Here is a 17,886-nt window from a genome sequence, read left to right as displayed (position 1 = left end):
AGATAAGGATGTTTATTGTTGTCGTAAAAAGATATAACATAATGTTGTTGGCGACTCAGTTAGTTGATTTAAAATGAGACATTTGATAAATATACTTAATAAAAGATAAAATATAGGCATAATAACTTTAAAGTGACATGAGGGCTTTGTTAAAGAGTTGTATCATTATTTTTCTGCACATTTTCAAACTTATTTGAGTTATATTAAAACAACAGTAAACACCATACTATTACTTTTCTTTCACATCAGAGTGCATATTTTATAAAATAAAAGGCAGCTTTTAGCACCCCCCCCCCCCCCCCCCCCCATGGTGGACGAGGTCAAGTAGATCCAACAAGTTTCCACATGTCTGACACTAGAGGGAAGCAGCCACTAGGTCTGAATATAACCATATATATATATATTCCTGTTGGCCCAGATGTAAATATGATATGTTCATGTATATGATATATATATATAATTTCAGCTCTATCCATCTAACTTCTGGCTTTATCTTTATCTTCAACAAGCCGAGGATACTTCAGTACTTTAGTGACTAAGTTAACGTTTAAATTCAGGACTTTCACTTTAATGGACTTTTCTTCAGTCAGGCGTATCCTTACTTAATTAGGAGACGCAAGTATTTCTTTTTGCAAGAAGTATGGATTTTTGTGTGTGTAATATATCATGGAGAAGGGGCTCAGCGGCCACTTTATTAGGTACACCTGTACAGTTCAATGAGATCCACTGCCACTATTCTACCATAAAACCCCCTTATATTTTAAAAGTTTGATAAACACTGTCAGAAAGGTGTCGTTTAAATTCTGTCTTAGATAGTGACGGCGTTGTATTGGATTTCATTTTATTAGGCGTTACCTCAGCACGATGTTGTCCAGCACAACCCCACCTATGAACTCAGAACAAGGCCGTGTAAATGTACACAACGCACCGAGGAGACTGAAGCATGATATGAAATCAGACAAGCCCGGTATCACCATCTAGTTATGATTCCTTCATTATTACAGTTTATGGACTTACATGATGCACGCTCCTCAATCAGCTCAACAAACCTGTGACAGAATATTCTTTCACAACAGTGGAATAATAATAATATTTAATGGCAGATACATTTTCCTCTTCTGATAAACTGTGTGACTTCAGTGAACTGATTTATTGGGAGGGGGGAGGGGGGACCCCCTGACCGGTGTCATAGAGGGGGGGAACTATGTTTTTTTTCAGTGGTGTTGAGGGGTGAAGGTTGGAAAGTCCCGTCAGACTTCCAACGTTTGTCTGCAGAGCTCGAACAATAAGCCCAGCGAGGAGCCACAACTCATCGGGGAGCAGGAAGCGGGGATGACAGAGGGTGGGAGAGTTCAGCGGGGGTCTGCGGCCCCCACCCAGCCCCCTCCTCACCCTCAGGAAGCTCGTGTGTGTGTGTGTGTGTGTGTGTGTGTGTGTGTGTGTGTGTGTGTGTGTGTGTGTGTGTGTGTGTGTGTGTGTGTGTGTGTGTGTGTGTGTGTGTGTGTGTGTGTGTGTGTGTGTGTGTGTGTGTGTGTGTGTGTGTGTGTGTGTGTGTGTGTGTGTGTGTGTGTGTGTGTACCCTGGAGGAAACAGGTGCCCTCTGCTTCATTGTTTCCACAAAAGCAACCGAAAGAAAACCAGAAATCTGAAAAAAGATGGCGGCGCGACAGATTTGACAGAGCAGAAGACGTGATGCATGAGCCGAGCGAGTGTGTTAATGAGAGGAAGGAAGTTCAGGGAGGAGAGGAGGGAAGTGTGGCGGAGAGTCGCAGGGTTTGCACTGCGGGAAAAAAAATCTAATCCATGTCCATCTTTTTCCCCCAATTCCAGAGACACCTGAGAGTTTCATCATTTGTTCATAAATCATACAGAATATGTCAGATATGAAATAAAACGCTGACCACAGGAGCTCCAATGCATATAAAATTTAATTTAGATTGTACAAAACCATCTTTGTCCAGCAAATGAACTCATACACATAAAACTGTAATATTATTATTACTCATCCAATTGCTTCCAGTCATCTTAATTTACATTTTTTCATGGCAGAAAACAATATATCAATTAACTTCTAGACCGACTGCAGTCAGCGTGACTAAGTCCTTTGCCTGCATGGACTATACAAGCAGACGTTACTGCACACTTTGTTTTATCTTTTTAAGAACATGCAGGCTCCAGGCCTCAAGGTGAACACAAAAGTCAAATATACATTTAAGAAGAATATTTTTCCAGCCTTAAAACAAATGTTTTTCAGTTTAATTAACTTTAATAAAACTCCCACATTCCCCAACTCCTCCTTCATAAAACTTCCTCTTTCCTTCAAACTATTCACCTACTCATACTTGACATATTTGACCTCTCTTTTCATATCTTGTTCCTTTCTTTCATACCTTCTCAAACCTTCATAATCACTTTCTTCCCCACATCATCTCCATCACATAAAAAGCCCCGCAGGATTTCTAAAGAACCTTATTGATTCACGATCAGCTCGTCCAACAACATGTAAATGTCTCTTTCTCCTAATTAAATCCATTCTAACGTGGTCATCTAAACACATAAATGACCACCTCTTATTAAAAAAAGACATACATTCTCATAATTTAAAACCATCCACCAAATATCCCATTTTCTGATGATTCCGATATTGATCTGATGAACGGGCCAAAGGGCCCGAGGCCCTCAGCAGGCCTGCAGGACGGTCTGGTAGGGCTCGCTCAGGACCTGGTAGCGGATCTTGGTGTTGGTGACGGCCCCGTGCTTCTGGCGCAGGTGGAGACGCAGCTGACTCTTGTGGCGGAAGTGCAGGTCACACTTCTCACACTGAAAAGCAAAAGAGGCCCACGGCGTAAGTCGGTGTGTACATGCAGTGTGTTTAAATACACGTTGTGTATGTGTGTGTGTGTGTGTTCTCTGACTCACGGTGTACGGCTTCTCGCCGGTGTGAATGCGCAGGTGGCTCTTCAGGGTCTGCAGGTGGCGGAAGCGGGTGCCACAGGTGTGGCAGGGGTACGGCTTCTCCCCGGTGTGGATCAGAACGTGGGCTCGCAGATGGGCGACCTGACACCGGACCAACGGGTTGAGAACGTTTGTGTTTGTGAATGTAATTAGAATAATCGGCGTAATAATCTCTCAGGCGTCAGAGGGACTCCGTGTGTCCAGGTGACTCATTTATTCCACCTGACAGGCAACCACCAGACCTTTCAGGAGAAAAAGAGGAAGCTCTGTTCTCCGACACCTGATTGATGAGCTTCCTCTCCCCTCACACACACACACACACACACACGCGTGTGGATCCACACGTGAACGCTCACCTGAACAAATCGAGCGCCGCAAGTGTCACAGCGGTACGGCTTCTCCCCGGAGTGGATGCGAGAGTGAGTCTTCAGGTTGGCCGGTCGGTTGAACTGGGCGCCGCACACATTGCAGCGGTACGGCTTGTCACCTGCCGGGGTCAAAGGTCGGCGTCAGGGGTTTGGGTTTTTTTTTTATAAAGAAGGAAAGAGAATGGGAAAGAGATTTTCTTTTTTTCTTTCTTTTTTTAAAAGCCTCACCTGAGCAGACAGTCTTGGCTCCTTGAAGGTTGCCGGGGTAACAATACGGCACGCAGTAATTCTCGCGCTTGACTGCGTGTCGGGCAGCTTCTGGACCGGCGGGCTGCAGGTTTGGGTGAACGGTGCCGGGGGAGACTGAGGAGGCAGACGACAGATATTCAGGGACATGTTTGAAAACGGAAAATAATGAAGTCGTAAAGCGTTCGAGGGTCAAATGCCGTGCGTTAGGAGAGAGGTTCGGCTTTCACCTGTTCCCTGCTTGTGAGTGTGAGGCGCTGTTGGGGGTGGCCCGAGGGGAGGGGCTCGGCCAGAACCCTCGTAGCAGGAGGCCTGCCCCTGTCTGAGGGAGGAAGGTTCACTATTTTATGAATGTGTTCACTATTTTCCCTCTCTCATCTCCTCATTTAAATCCTTCCAGATGAAGGTCATATATCATTTTTTTGGTTTACCTATCAATCTGACCGGGCACTTCTCCAGACCACGCCTCTGTTGCCTTGGGCGTCGAGTCCTTCCTGTCGGCGGCGGCTGACGCGTGACTCTGTGCCTCCTCCATCTCCTCTTCCTTCACCGCGGCGGCGGCTGCGGCGCAGAGAGGGTTGAGGACGATGTACTTGTATTTCTTCCAATTGCACGCCTTTGGGTCCGGCGTGGCTTTGACGTCACTCTGGAGAAATAACACAAAGTCCAGTTAATGACGTCAATTTGAATTCTAAAAACACAACTCCCCCCCCCCCCCACGTGGGGACAGAGACCACCGCTCGGAGACGACTACTCTCTTTGGGCTCGTTGCTTTGTCACATAAATCACTTCTTTAAACTCACCGCCAGGTTTTTGCTGCAGGTGTTTGATTCTGCTGGAGAGTTGGGCTGGCAGCTGGAGCGGGCGGGGCTGTCCGGAGATGGAGTCGCGGTGCCGATGAGGGGCAACTCTGGCTCTCTCTGCTCTTTTGACCCGGCATGGCTGTTCGGGAAAGCCCCCGGCTTGAGAGAGCCCCCCACATCCGCAGGAACCCTGCAGGAGGAACAACAAGGAAGTGCTGTAATGAGCTAAAGCCGTCAGCAGCAGACGGAGGCTCACCGACCACGGCACTCGTGACGATCCGTCAACGAGAAACATAAAAAGCTCTTTTTTTAAATCTTTTTTTTTTTAGTTACACGCATTATCCTCCTACCTTGTTGCCACAGCGGCTGGGAGTAATCTCCGGGATCCTGGGTTGGGCAGGTCCCCTCCTCTGGGGGCGACACAGGCTACGGACACCATGGAGTCCAGCTCCATTTGAGGATGTCTCGCACTCATTTTCTCCCCGCTGAAAATAAAAACATGTACGATAACACGTTAAAATCACGTTGGATTCTTTTTTTTAAAGTCTCCGTGATCTAATCCGACAACAGATAACTCCTTCCCGGCGCCTCACCAGTGCAGCTGCATGAAATCCCGGCAGGTGTCGGCCACGTGGTCCATCTGCAGGTAGCTCGCCACGGCCAGCACCCCGGGGACGCTGCCCGGGGTCAGCGGGAGGCGCGAGGTGTACATGAAGTCGAGCAGCAGGGAGACGCTGGACGGGTCCAAGGAGCTTGGGAGGGACACGGTCATGAGCTGCCCCCCCTCGCCGCCACCACCACCGCCCTGAAGCAAAACGCGGCGGGAGTACAGCGAGTAGAAGAACCCGCTGAGAGGAGAAAAGGGAAGAGAGAAGATTGAACGTAAGATATAATATAAGGCATTGTATTTCTTTTATTTGGGTCACCTGCAGTGTTTTAATTAAGGGAGAATGTGGTGAAAGGGATCGGAGGAAGATGAGGTAACCATAATAATAATAATAGAGAAAAGAACATGCAGAGGTTTTCATCTATAAAAGGAACACACACACACACACACACACATATACATATATATATATATATATACACCAATTAGAGAGAAAAACTAAAGACTTCTTTTGAGAGGGACTATTTTGTGGAGAGGCCTCGTCCTTCGCACCAACCTGCAGGCCACGAGCACGGCGCAGTGCGCTCGTAGATGTGCGTTGCAGACCACCAGAGTGGTGTCAGTCAGGATGTCCCGGTGACGGAGCTCGTTCAGGTTCAGCAGCACGTCGTTGGAGTGGCGCGTGAACTCCTTCACGTATCCCTCGGCCGGGGCGGAGGACCTCATCTCCTGCACGCCGTCCACCCTGAATCCTTCCATCGTGCTCATCCGTATCTGTAGAGAAGGCGTGATGCGGCCGACCAATGCTCATCATTTCACTTCACCATTGTATGAATGGGAATTTAGATTTTTTTATTTATTATGTGCAGAGTGCACAATAATGACCTACCTGTGTGTGATTGATGAAATAAATAGACCGGAGTGTCCCAGACACATCTAGGTGAGACCAGCTCCCTACTCGTACCTGCACCATGGGAAATAAGAAACTCTTTAATGTGAAGACAACTTATAAGACAATTTAAATCAAAGGGTTTGGACATCCTCATCTGACTTGAGTGTTAACTTTTAAGGAATAATCAGGAAAGGAAAACACAAACATCTCCAGATAAAAACAAACCATTCAAAATATTAAAATACAGGGAAATGATTTTCAAACTCACCCCGACCAGCAGGGACGAGAACTAGCGTGCAGCGCGTTGACGTCAAACCCCGGCTCGGTGTTGAGTCTACAATCGAGGACCTGGAGCAGGGACTCGCCCTGCGTCTCCACTGGCTCTGCACGGCACTGTAACGGGACGGAGGAGGGAGGGAACTCTTTATAATGTCGTACAGGAAGCCCCCCTTACAACCAGGGCTGCTTGTTTCCTCTTTCCTCAATGGCCCACGCGTCCACTGGAAGCAACGCAGGAAAAGCCCAGGCCCAGGCCCCCGGCTCCAAGTATTTTTAGTGGCCTATTAGTTTTTCTAAACCCCCTCTGAGCAAAGTAATGGCAGGAAAGCGGAGTGTGTTTTTGTGCCTCGTTGAAAAAATAAATAGGAGCACCCTCGGGGGGAGGTGGTACGTGCCTGGGGTAGGCCATCGGTCTTCCCCCACCAACGCTTTCCTCCCCATCGCCTCCTCTCCAGGGCAGAGGAAGCAGCGTGAGAGGAAGCTGGAAGACCAACGTGTTGTCGGATAAGCTATGCCCTCATCGTTAAGATTATATCTCATCAAGGGGGCTTTTTGAAAAAAACATATTCCCTCAAGTTTCACTCATATTTTTGTCACCAGAGTCCTCAACAATGTGTCAGGATAGTTTTTTTAAACATGGGGAAGTATAGAGGCCCTATGTGTTCATAGCTTGAGTTGGCCGGTGCAGATATATGGGCGTTATAGCAAGTGCTCCACAACAGTATCCGGAAGCTTCTGGCCTGCTGCCCGAGAGCAGAGGCGTCGTGTTATGAGGGCCGAGAGGAAGGAAGCGAGACCAAAGTGATCGTTCTACATGGGAGACACCTTCTCCTGGTGGTGAAAAACAACCGTTACTCCGCCCCGACTGGGAGAAATGCAGCCGACAGATGTGCAGGAACTGCCCGACACACACACACACACACACACAGACACACTTCTCAAATGCATCCTGCAAAGCTGCTCAGAGACACGGATGAAGAAAAAGAAAAAAAGGTCTGCGCAGGACATCCGTCAATAATAAAGCGGGCAGGAGACAAGGTAGGAGGAATGAAGGGATGGAGGAGTAATGCAGGGAGGAGACGAGGGCTCCGAGGTCATGAATAACCAAAAAACAACAAGTGGAAAGTCACCTCATCCTCAGCGCGGCTGCGTGCAGGACGGTTAATTGAGCCGCGGAACGTGAACTTTGAACTGAATTTCCTTCACATCAAAGTATTTTACATGAGGATATATCGAAGGAGGAGAGGAGGACTGAGTTAAAGATGCTAGTTTGGGTATTGGGTGCAACTTGTGAAAATATCTGTTTTATGAAAAGCAAACGTTTAACATGTTTAACGATCCGGTAACGTGACCCCATGACCGTGTTCGGATATGAACCCACTGAAAAGATGGTGCTCGGAAGTGAAGGTTACGCCTGGTGCGCGTGTCCTCGTGCTTTTATTTGTTTGGATGGAGGTTGCGATCAACAACAACAACAAAAACAATAAAAATACGGAAAACAACGATTAAGAAAACAGAGAGGGAGGTCTCGGCTACTTCCAGGCATTGTGAGAAGAACGGATAGGGGGGGGGGGTGAGGAAAAGTGAGAACATGACTAAACAGGTTCACCAATAGGCGGAAGCCATTGAGTCCATCCCGTTGGCGAGGCCCGGCGACGTTCACAGCGACTTCCTGTCGGTGCCCGTCGGCTCACCATCAAAGTCATAAAGGTTCTGCAACTTCAATCAAGGGCAAACACTTGTGTGAGAAGAGGAAATAAAAAATATCTCAAGACATTTTTTTCTTTTTTAACCTGCCGTCTCTCCTCGTCAAACAGAACAAAGGCAGGGGTTCCCCGTCTTTTGTGGTTTCCTGGTTGCCTGGACAGAAGCTCATTGTGTTTCTGATAACGTATGGAGCTGAAGCTCCGGCTTCAAATCCCCCACTTGGTGCCAAAGATGTCGACGGCTCCGACAACAACAACAGATCTGAGCTTAAGCGGCCTCTTCCTGTGGTCGCGGAGCAATGTGGACATATAAGGGCAAACAGGCCCAGGCTGCTGGAAGGAGGAGCAGGAGGAGGAAGCGGGGGTATCCCAGGGAGCAGCCTCGGGGCGTTTGTCCACGTATTATTGGCCGAGATAGACGTGGAAAAAAATGAATAATAAAGTTATGAAACACTTCCTTTGAAGAAGTGCCTTGGGGAAAGCAGTGGGCCTCCAACATGGTGCTGGGTGGAGTGAACCACAAATTAATAAAGCAAGCTCCTTTGACCTGCATATTCACTGCTGCCTGCAGGGCAGTAAACAACATTCACTTTAATACCTAACGGTGTGCTTCTCCCTCAAAACCCAGAATAAAATAACCTTTTTCATTCATGAATCAAAGTTTGACAGCAGTTAGCTAATGCTAAATAAAGTGTATTCCAACATGTTACATGGATACTGAATAAGAATATGGATCCATCCAGTTTGTGAACATGCATGTATTTATAATTTCTGTATTCTCTATCCAATGTTTTTGTATATTTTTCTTTTATTCTTGTATTTAAATTATATATATATATATATATATATACTTCACCATGTATCTGGGCCACACATATTTCTCTTTATTTATTATTATTATTATTATTATTATTATTCACTATTGCAGTCTTTGTTGCACCCATACACTTACTTAGCCTGTTTGACCTTATTGTGGGGTTAATTTTGGGGGATTTTTTTGTTTTTATACCCGCTCTTGAAGAAACAATATTTGATGTCAGCTGTTTTTAGCTTTCTTTGGTCTTATTTCATTATTTGGCAAATATTGTCTATATATTTACTTTAAAAGTCCCCCCAAAAAACCATTATGGGTATTGTTTAATTAAAGCTTGAATAGACTAGTTATTTGAGTATGGTCGAGTTTGTTTACACTTTTATTTTTCATAAATGTATGTGACAGACCCCCCTCCTCTCTCCACACACACACTCACACACACACCGACAGCAGTTACGTCACACTTCGGGAATGCAGTGAGGAGCCGCCGCCGCCGCCGCTGCCGAAGGCCTCAGGATCCGTCACAAAGTAGGTTAACGACGCCAAACGTGAAGCAGAGCCACGTCGGGGCCACTTTCACGGATCCTCGGACGTTTGGAGCCGCGCGGGTCGTGTTCGCGAGCCTCGTTTCGGGCGGCGGGTGGTCGGGTTGTTTCATTGTTTCCTCCCCTCGGTTGTTGAAGTTAGCACCCGGGAGGCAAAAGGCGCACGAGCTCTGCTCGAGTTCAAACCGGGTGGAAGTAAACAACCCCAGTTAGTAAAGTTAATTGTTGTTATTTATACTTCATCGCGTGTCGTTCTATCGCTCAAGTGGTGCGTTTTGGACACGTCGGTGACGCGCAAAGGACACGTTTAGACGGCCAGGCGAGCGGGTAGTCTCTCTGACGATTCATTATCGCACCAGACGCAACGTCACCGTTAGAAACGAGACAATATATCCTCTGTGTTGGTTTACCCGTTTTAATAATGTGGTTATCGTTCTGTAGATGAGACTGAAGGGAGGAGGAGAGGTACGGTGAAAGGTAAGAGATGCTAACGGGGCGTTAGTGTTGGGGAGACATGCTGAACGCGGATGTATTTTGCATTTAAATTGCTTTATTCATATTTATTTGGGCGTGAATCCCGCTATCTGCGCCTTGTTTTTGTTTTAATTTAACAAGCACACATCGCTACATTAAGTCACATATTGTTTCAAATATGTGAAGCTAACCACAGCATCTCGCCTTCAAAATAATAGAGTAGGCGTCGCAGAATAACAATAACTGTTTATTTTAGAGACATGAATACATGCGAATAAAGTGATTTTAAAATAGTATTTTATTTGTGCTTTGCTGTCTTATTTTATTTTTATCTTTTTGCGTGTGTGTGTTGCTAACGCGCTCATGGTATGGCACTTTTATTCTGAATTTATTTGAAGAAAAAGAAACCGGATGTTGTATTTGTTTGTTCCCTCGTGCTTGATTCTTGTCACTGTCATCAATTTTGACATTTCAAGTGCTGCTAGGACTCCTTTGCGTCCAAAAAGAGGTCCAGCCGAGACAATAAGTTGACAAATGCATAAGCTTTGTGCTTTTTATTTACATTTTAATTTAAAAAACTCCCTGTTGACATGAAAACACGTATAAACCGCTGACATTCAGTTCCCGGCCCAGCCGTCCTCGGGTTTGACTGCGCTCATCTGGATTCATGACGCTTCCATCAAGTCGGTTGTGGAAGTGTTGATCACTCTTTCCTGCGCGAGGTCTCTTGTGTAATGAGTCAAGTTCATGCTGATCCCTCATGGGTTAATTGTAACTATAACCCCACGGAGAGAAATACAAAAAAAAGTGGAAAAACAAACCAAAAGGTTTACATATCGTGTTCTACATCATCTTCTCATCCATCATTATAATCCACTTACCAACAAGGATTTATGACGACCACACCGGCCTCATGCAACCAGTCCCAGTGGGCTGTTCTCCACTAGGACAATATAAATAGTTGTTTAAGCTTGTTTCCATCGAAGCATTGTCACTCACACGGTGGCTGCAAAGACGATATCACGTCTTCTTTTGTGCAATGAGATTGAAAATTCAACCATATATTTGTTGTTAATCCATAAATCTATAAAATGTAAATACCAGAGCACAAAGGGACGTCTTGCAATCTCCTTCTTAGTCTGAACCCCAGTATCACTCAGTTTAGAACAATATATATTGGTTATTGATTATCAAAAATGGATCAGCACTACCTCGTTGCTGGCTCTCAATGATCTTATTTGTCTTGTTAGGTCATTTTTTACACTTTCTATACGTCCCCGTCATGTATTTCCTCGACTTCACGACACCCCTGAGGGGCAAGTCGGCCCTTTTGTGGGCTCAGCTGTGAGCCGCTGCGTTGTTATTAATCCCACGGATCATACACAACATATTGTTACAAGCCAGGTGTTCACGTGAACACACACACGCACACACACATCGTTACACGATGTTTCCTGTCCCCTATTTGTCCGCTTCATTTTTATATCCAATGATACCAGTGTGTAAACACCCTGAGGACAATAACCATTGTGGCGGAGAACCGGCGAGGCGGATTTGCACCTGTTTGTGTTTCTGTGTACGAGTGTTTGTGTGTGTGCTGGAGAATCAAAAACAACGCATGTGTTTCAGAGGCGATGTGCGACCCTGCTGGAAATCCCCGATCCGGTCCGAATGTCCGCTCACTTCCTGCTCCTCGACGCAACTATTGTCCTTCCCGTGTGTCCCCGTTGCCATAGGAAACCAAGGGCGAAGCATCCCCTGGTTTCCATTGGTTACCTGTGAGATAAACACACGCGGCAGAAACATCTGTGCTCGAGCTAATTATGGATGGAAGATGAAAATCAAGCGTGCTCGCTCAGCTGATGTTATGCAAAGTCATTATTGAGGGCAGCATTCTCTTGGCTCCCTTTGATCTCAGAAGCCTGCCATGTCCGGTCCCACCTGGCTGCCACCGAGGTCTCTGGATAGCCCCGAGCAAGCCGCCGCCCCCCCGCAGATGTCTAACAATGCTGGGTCAGCAATCTACAGAGCTCCCAACAAGAAGGGCACGGCTGACTCTCGGCCCAAATATGGCCCCTCTGACCAGAACGGAGGTGTCGGAGCAGGAGGAGGAGGAGGTGGAGGTGGGATGGCCAACAGGTACATGGCTACTGGACCCACAGGTAAGAAGACTACTAGTCGCATACTCTTGTCACTAATCGCATTCAAATAATTCAATGCTAGCATCACTTTGCATGTTTTCCTCTTTATTTAAAATAATTCAGTCATTCTTGGGGGGGGGGATCTGTTAGTGATTACTGTCGTCTCACCTGAAGGTGGGCCCATTCATCAGCCGTCTAGCGATCACTACTACTCCCCGCCTCATGGTCCCAAGGAAGGCCGCAACTGGAGCCCTCACATGGACAGTTACGAGCTGATGGTGGGTCCATTTTTATGATTTTTTGATGTAACTTTGCTGATGATACAAAAAAAAAGAGCCCATTCTAAGCCGAGCTGTGTTTTGCTGACCGTCCTTATCGACCAACGTGTTCTTGATGTTGTTAGCACCGCGGTCCGGAAAAGCAGGCGGGCTATCACTCGACTAAAATCGACGCTGATATTGACTCCCTCACCAGCATGCTCGCTGACCTGGACAGCCACCCGCAGGACGCCAACGCGCAGGTAGGGCAACACACAAATGGAAACTTTACTCCTTTTTTCCCCATATTTTCCTGATCAAAATGAGTGTTGTGCCCCCCCCCCCCCCCCCCCCCACAGCTGTACGACAACGTGCCTTACAACAAGTACCTCCCGCCGGATCACTACAAGCCTGCAGGCCCTCCTCAGGGTCGGCCATCCATGGGCTACCCGCCTCACCCCCAGAGCCAACACCACCCGGCTCCCCGCTACCCCGGCGAGCACCAGTCCCCTCAGTACCCCGCCTCCCACCAGCCGGACTACTACTCCGCCTCTTCGACCCCGAAGCCCTACCCTCAGCCCGTCCCGGCCTCCTACACCACGGCCTCCACTCCTCTCGGGCCCCGGTTCAGCGTCCAGGTCAAGACGGCTCAGCCGGTCACCTACTCCCAGACGGGGCGGCAGGCCGAGCAGGCCTACACGCCGCCCCCTCCCCACCAGCACGTGTCGCGGCCCCCTCCCCAGACGTGTCCGCAGGGCTGGTACCCGCAACACCCCAGCTCGCAAGCTCAGGAGATGCACTCCGAGGTGGTGAACAAGGGGAGCGGCGCAGGACCCGGAGGAAGAGTTCTGCAGGTCCCACAGTCCAAGAGGGGGATGGAGACTCATCAGACCGGGCCGGGGGCCGCGCAGAGTCCTGCTTATCAGGTAGAGACCGCATACACACCTCAAGCCTGTGAGGTTATATGTGAGCATTTATTTTACTGGCAACAAAATATACATATGAATATACTATCGGGCTGCGTATCATTTGACAATTTTGCTAGACTAGAGCCAGTATGATAGCGTTTTATAATAATATAATACTTTTTCTATATATAACTTTTTGAAATGTCAACAGGTTTTTCTACAAAACTATTTTTATATATTCATATGAATATTTTATATATTTATATTCATATGAATATATATTATATTTATATATACGTACAAGAATACAATCTCTGAATTAATTAATATATGATAGAAGAGTAATCATCATTCTTATTTTTATATATATATATTTAAATTATGAATCCGACCAGATGTTGCATGTACAACTATCATACATTTTCAATAACTTTCTGGTTTGAACCTAAATTTCCCTCGGGATTAATAAAGTATCCATCTATCTATCTTTCTGATGTTTTGCTTGTGTTGTTTTCTTCCAGCAGGGCATAGCAACCACCAGGCCCGAGGAGGAGTTGGATCGACTTACCAAGAAGTTGGTATACGATATGAACCACCCCCCTGTCGAGGACTATTTTGGTACAGTCCCGTCCCGCTACATTCCACATGCCGCACTAAAACCCCGCCTCCTGGCGTTCAAAATAAACACACTTTATATGGACCTGCAGGCCGCTGCGCCCGGTGCGGGGACAACGTGGTCGGTGACGGCAGCGGCTGCATCGCCATGGAGCAGGTGTTCCACGTGGAGTGTTTCACGTGCATCACCTGCCACGCCCGTCTCCGGGGGCAACCCTTCTACGCCCTCGACAAGAAGAGCTACTGTGAGAGTTGCTACATCGTAAGCGACGCTTTTACTTCCGTTTCCTCCGTCGTGTAACTGGCTCTTTCCATCCTGGGTTATTGTCCTCTTTCTTCTTTATTCTGATGCCCGCGTCTGCTCCTCTTCATCAGAGTACATTAGAGCGCTGTTCAAAGTGCTCCAAGCCCATCCTGGACCGCATCCTGCGGGCCATGGGGAAGGCCTACCACCCTCGCTGTTTCACCTGTGTGGTGTGCAACTGCTGCTTGGACGGGGTCCCCTTCACCGTCGACGCCGCCTCTCAGATACACTGCATCGACGACTTCCACAGGTACGAGAAAAACATTCACGCGCCGCGACGGCGTTCCCGATTTTTGAGACCGTGGACGCCTGACGCTTGTCCTCCCCGGCAGGAAGTACGCCCCTCGCTGCTCCGTATGCGGGGAGCCCATCATGCCCGAACAGGGCCAGGAGGAGACCGTGAGGATCGTGGCTCTGGACCGCAGCTTCCACGTCAACTGTTACATCTGTGAGGTGGGTCAACGTGAATACGATCATATCACGGAAGCATCGGGACTTGTTGATTTTAAAAAGTCTTTTTTGATGAGTTTGAGGGTTTCAAGTCGGTACGAATAAAGGACATTCAATTTGAAACACCAATGTGCTTTAGTTTTATATTTTAGTCACATTTATTCATAAACAGGCAAAATCACATCTCCATTACTGCAGTTAGCCATTTAACTATTTAATGACAGCCTCTGTAGCTCTATAATCAACAATACTCATGCAACAAATCTCTGTCCAGTAAAAGCCGTGTGTTGAGTGCTGTGTAAATGCAGTACGTGTACGGGATGAGTCCACATGAGCGTGTTTATTCAAAGTGTGTGTGTGTGTGTGTGTGTGTGTCCGACAGGAATGTGGCCTCCTGCTGTCCTCTGAGGGGGAGGGGCGGGGCTGCTACCCGCTGGACGGCCACATCTTGTGCAAGAGCTGCAGCGCGTGCCGCATCCAGGACCTCTCGGCCAAAATCTCCACAGACTGCTAACGGCGAACGCCGCATCCTCCACATTATCGATGGTCGCCGACAGGATGTGACCCGTGAGGTGCTTCTTTTTTTTTTTTACTCCTTTTTGTTGCTCTGACGGCGACAAAAAACGATGCTATAGTTCCCTCTGTTGGCATCCGGCTGTAATTTTCGTTTGCAGAGGAACAATTTGTCTGAGCTGGAGTCCCGATGGAGCGAGAGCCTTTTCATTCTGATGTCCTACTACATTCACTTTGATGATTTTTTTTTTTTAAATTGTTTTTTTGGTACACAGCGGCCCCATTTTTCTTTCACGGTTTAGTTCAGTATCGGTATGACGGTGGCCCGACCTGCCGGCAGCTTGGGCTCCACATCTATCGGTACCGCTCAACTATTCGCTCGCACGTCATCATCAAAGTCTGGAAGGATGTCACAGAAAAAGAAGGAAAGTGGCTTGAATGATAACTAAACTATCTTCACGGTGGGACCTATACATCTGAAAAACACTAAACGTCAACGTTTTTCAAATCTGCCTCAAAACGAGCATCTTAAAAGCACATGATGCAGAAACTGTGACGTAACGGGCCGGTGAGGTCGCCAACAGAGCCGGAGCCTCGTAGCAGGAGCAATGTAGGAGAGGAGGAATGTGTAGTTGTGGTTTTTTTACTTTAGCTTTTATGGAATGAAAGTACAATCTTGCCTCCAACAAATCTTTCATCGATCTCAACCTCACAGCGTCGAGTTTAATTGTTTTATTGGAGTTTAAAACAGATTTTTTTTGCAATTTTGTTTCCTTTTTTGGGGTATTTTATATCATCCACAATAACACTTTTGAATGTCTACGAAACCCACTCTTTTGTTTCACACTCGTGGGTTTGATACTTGACTGTTAGCTTGAAGACGATGGTGCAATGAAGTCAAAGTGTTGGTCACTCGGTGGTTAGAGAGCATCTGTTTGAAGTCTGAGCCTCGTGTGAAGAGTGTACGCCGGTCATCTGGAGGGAGAACGACGCTCACGTCACACTCCATGTGAAGTTATTTTAGGCGAATAGATTTACGTCACAAATACTTTTTACACAATAGTTATTCTTTATATTTGACGAAATAATAGTGGACATAAATGTGATGTATTTTTTACCTGAAAATCAACGGTGGTGGTTTTGGAATGCAACTCTTCACTCTCGGATCCCATGTTGTTGTTGTTGGTCTTCATGTGGGCCGAGTTGTGGTTCTGAGACTTTGGAGCTTCAGTATTTGTTATGATTGTGTTTTCCGTCCTGATGTTGTATTGGTTGAACTTTATAAAGGGCTAGAACTTTTGAAAGCCTTATCTCAAGGATGTCATTCAGTTTCATCATCAATATTTTTGAAACTGGGTTTTTCTGTGAATCTTTTTCTTTTTTTCCCTTCTCATCATGTTAAAACTTTGCATTTTTTCGTCTCGTAATTTATTTACTGCATCCATCTGCGTTTGATCCTCAAGGTTATCATTTCATTCCTGCTCAGAACCGTAATTTTTAGTTTTTTCTTTACCTCGGCCCACGCCAACTCGTGTCATACTCCTTTTTAATCACATCATTTAGTTTTCTTTCCACTCCATCGTGTATCATCCTAAATGCTGTGAATTGGAGCTGCATCTGACCGTTGCCCAGCGACCACGTCACGTGGAGAGGAAGGGCCATTTTGTACCGAATAAACCGGTCGATGAAGAAGAAGAAGAAATGGTATTCATGTTAACGGGAGAGCACGTTGAACACATGGGTGGGTTTACTCCGAATACAGGTTACATCATTATTGTCTGTCGCTTTTTATACAAATACAGTTCAACACATAAAAAGGGAACACTCTTTAAATTCACTTTACTATTAATGTCTGCAGATTACCAGCCGGGTCTGACGAGATGTAATTAAGTTGCATTCTGGGAAATATAGGATCCAGTGTTTAAAAAATATATATATTTGACTCGACTAAAAGTCAAGATTTCTCTGACCTTCTTCAATTCTGATGATTCTTGTTAAAATGCTTCTCTCACAAGTCTACACACTTCACATAAATGCAATAGTAAATCATTGGAATACCCTTTTTAAGACCAAAAACCACATTAGACGTACTCTTTTTAAAATAGACATATATTTCAGACACGACTTCCCCTGTCAGACTCGGGACAAGCGACCTGTTCACAGTTCTTACGAAACACCTGCATGTGTGGCATCTCACAATAAATGATCCAGTTACAACAAAGTGAGCACAAATAGATGAATTTATCCTGAAGTACATTTGAAAACAAAAGTACTCCAGCCGGAACAGCAGTGTGTGTGTGTGTGTGTGTTAACACAAGGTGAAGGTCTTCCAGAAGAAGTTGCGACATCCTGCCTTCCGCTCTCTCTGGGCGAGGGGGAGATGTCGACGTATCATCTCCATCTCCTCCTCCTCCTCCTCCCTCCACCTCAGGGAGCATCTCTCCTCTCGCGGCCGTCAGCTCGGACACAAACCTCAGCAAGAGCAAGCGGGCGAGATCCTAAAAGGACAGAAACGCAACTGAGTGGACACTTCCGACGCCAGCTGACGGACGCCTCAGCATCTTCTCTCCTCCCGGTAACACCAAACCCAAAGCCATGTGACTCAAATGTTAATGAAGCTGCCCACCGGTTTGTCACAGGGTCAGCGGGGGATAAAACATTGAAATGTCAAAACGGCAAGAGGTGAAAACTGTTTCATATTTCAGACTATTAAAAGGGGCTCTCTCAGATGTAATGTTCTTATTGTCCCCTGAAGAACACGCCAGGCAACTAACGATGACCACAGTCTTAATTATTCTCATTCTTTGAATACATGGTGGCCTTTTCTTGTCACCGCGGGGCTGTCACTGATTACTCTGCCTTTTTAAAATCGAGACATCAGTTGCGCTTGAAGTAACATTTTCGGAAGGAGTGGGCACGTCCAGCTGTGCTGCTCTGGACGCTGGAGAGGAGTCCAGCGGTCACGCCTCCAACGCCTCCTCGCCTGCGGCTACACGATAAAGAACTCGT

General features: G+C 46.6%; 2 protein-coding genes across 3 annotated transcripts; one reads left to right on the top strand and one right to left on the bottom strand.

The window, feature by feature from the left end:
• Positions 1-1,910: 1,910 nt before the first annotated feature.
• On the bottom strand, positions 1,911-6,633 carry bcl6b (BCL6B transcription repressor). Its single transcript, XM_056443473.1, has 12 exons — positions 6,140-6,633; positions 5,869-5,943; positions 5,536-5,753; positions 4,966-5,220; positions 4,723-4,857; positions 4,373-4,562; positions 4,001-4,215; positions 3,800-3,891; positions 3,552-3,686; positions 3,312-3,442; positions 2,920-3,057; positions 1,911-2,820 (listed from the first exon to the last, which is right to left on the bottom strand). Exons 3-12 carry the CDS (start codon positions 5,745-5,747, stop codon positions 2,680-2,682), a joined length of 1,644 nt encoding a protein of 547 aa, XP_056299448.1. The 5' UTR covers positions 5,748-5,753; positions 5,869-5,943; positions 6,140-6,633; the 3' UTR covers positions 1,911-2,679.
• Positions 6,634-9,127: 2,494 nt separating this feature from the next.
• On the top strand, positions 9,128-16,292 carry trip6 (thyroid hormone receptor interactor 6). Of its 2 annotated transcripts, none has more exons than XM_056443470.1 (10): positions 9,128-9,198; positions 11,608-11,851; positions 12,005-12,108; positions 12,234-12,350; positions 12,447-13,013; positions 13,517-13,613; positions 13,703-13,872; positions 13,986-14,164; positions 14,247-14,367; positions 14,747-16,292. In XM_056443470.1, exons 2-10 carry the CDS (start codon positions 11,617-11,619, stop codon positions 14,876-14,878), a joined length of 1,722 nt encoding a protein of 573 aa, XP_056299445.1. In that variant the 5' UTR covers positions 9,128-9,198; positions 11,608-11,616; the 3' UTR covers positions 14,879-16,292. The 2 variants fall into 2 exon arrangements, with proteins under 2 accessions (XP_056299445.1, XP_056299446.1); XM_056443471.1 differs by lacking the exon at positions 9,128-9,198 and adding an exon at positions 9,210-9,692.
• The last annotated feature ends 1,594 nt before the right edge of the window (positions 16,293-17,886 follow it).

Source organism: Pseudoliparis swirei, chromosome 21 (genome assembly GCF_029220125.1).
Source record: "Pseudoliparis swirei isolate HS2019 ecotype Mariana Trench chromosome 21, NWPU_hadal_v1, whole genome shotgun sequence".
NCBI classification, from domain to species: Eukaryota; Metazoa; Chordata; class Actinopteri; order Perciformes; family Liparidae; genus Pseudoliparis; species Pseudoliparis swirei.
Note: the sequence above shows the minus strand (reverse complement) of the source record. Positions and strands in the feature narration are given on the sequence as shown.

Coding starts and splice junctions, on each gene's coding strand:
- bcl6b (XM_056443473.1), bottom strand. CDS start 5,747: ATGAGCACGATGGAAGGATTCAGGGTGGACGGCGTGCAGGAGATGAGG. Junction 4,858..4,965: donor GATTTCATGCAGCTGCACTG/GTGAGGCGCCGG, acceptor TTTTATTTTCAG/CGGGGAGAAAATGAGTGCGA. Junction 4,563..4,722: donor CCAGCCGCTGTGGCAACAAG/GTAGGAGGATAA, acceptor TTCCTCCTGCAG/GGTTCCTGCGGATGTGGGGG.
- trip6 (XM_056443470.1), top strand. CDS start 11,617: ATGTCCGGTCCCACCTGGCTGCCACCGAGGTCTCTGGATAGCCCCGAG. Junction 12,109..12,233: donor TGGACAGTTACGAGCTGATG/GTGGGTCCATTT, acceptor TGATGTTGTTAG/CACCGCGGTCCGGAAAAGCA. Junction 13,014..13,516: donor CGCAGAGTCCTGCTTATCAG/GTAGAGACCGCA, acceptor GTTTTCTTCCAG/CAGGGCATAGCAACCACCAG.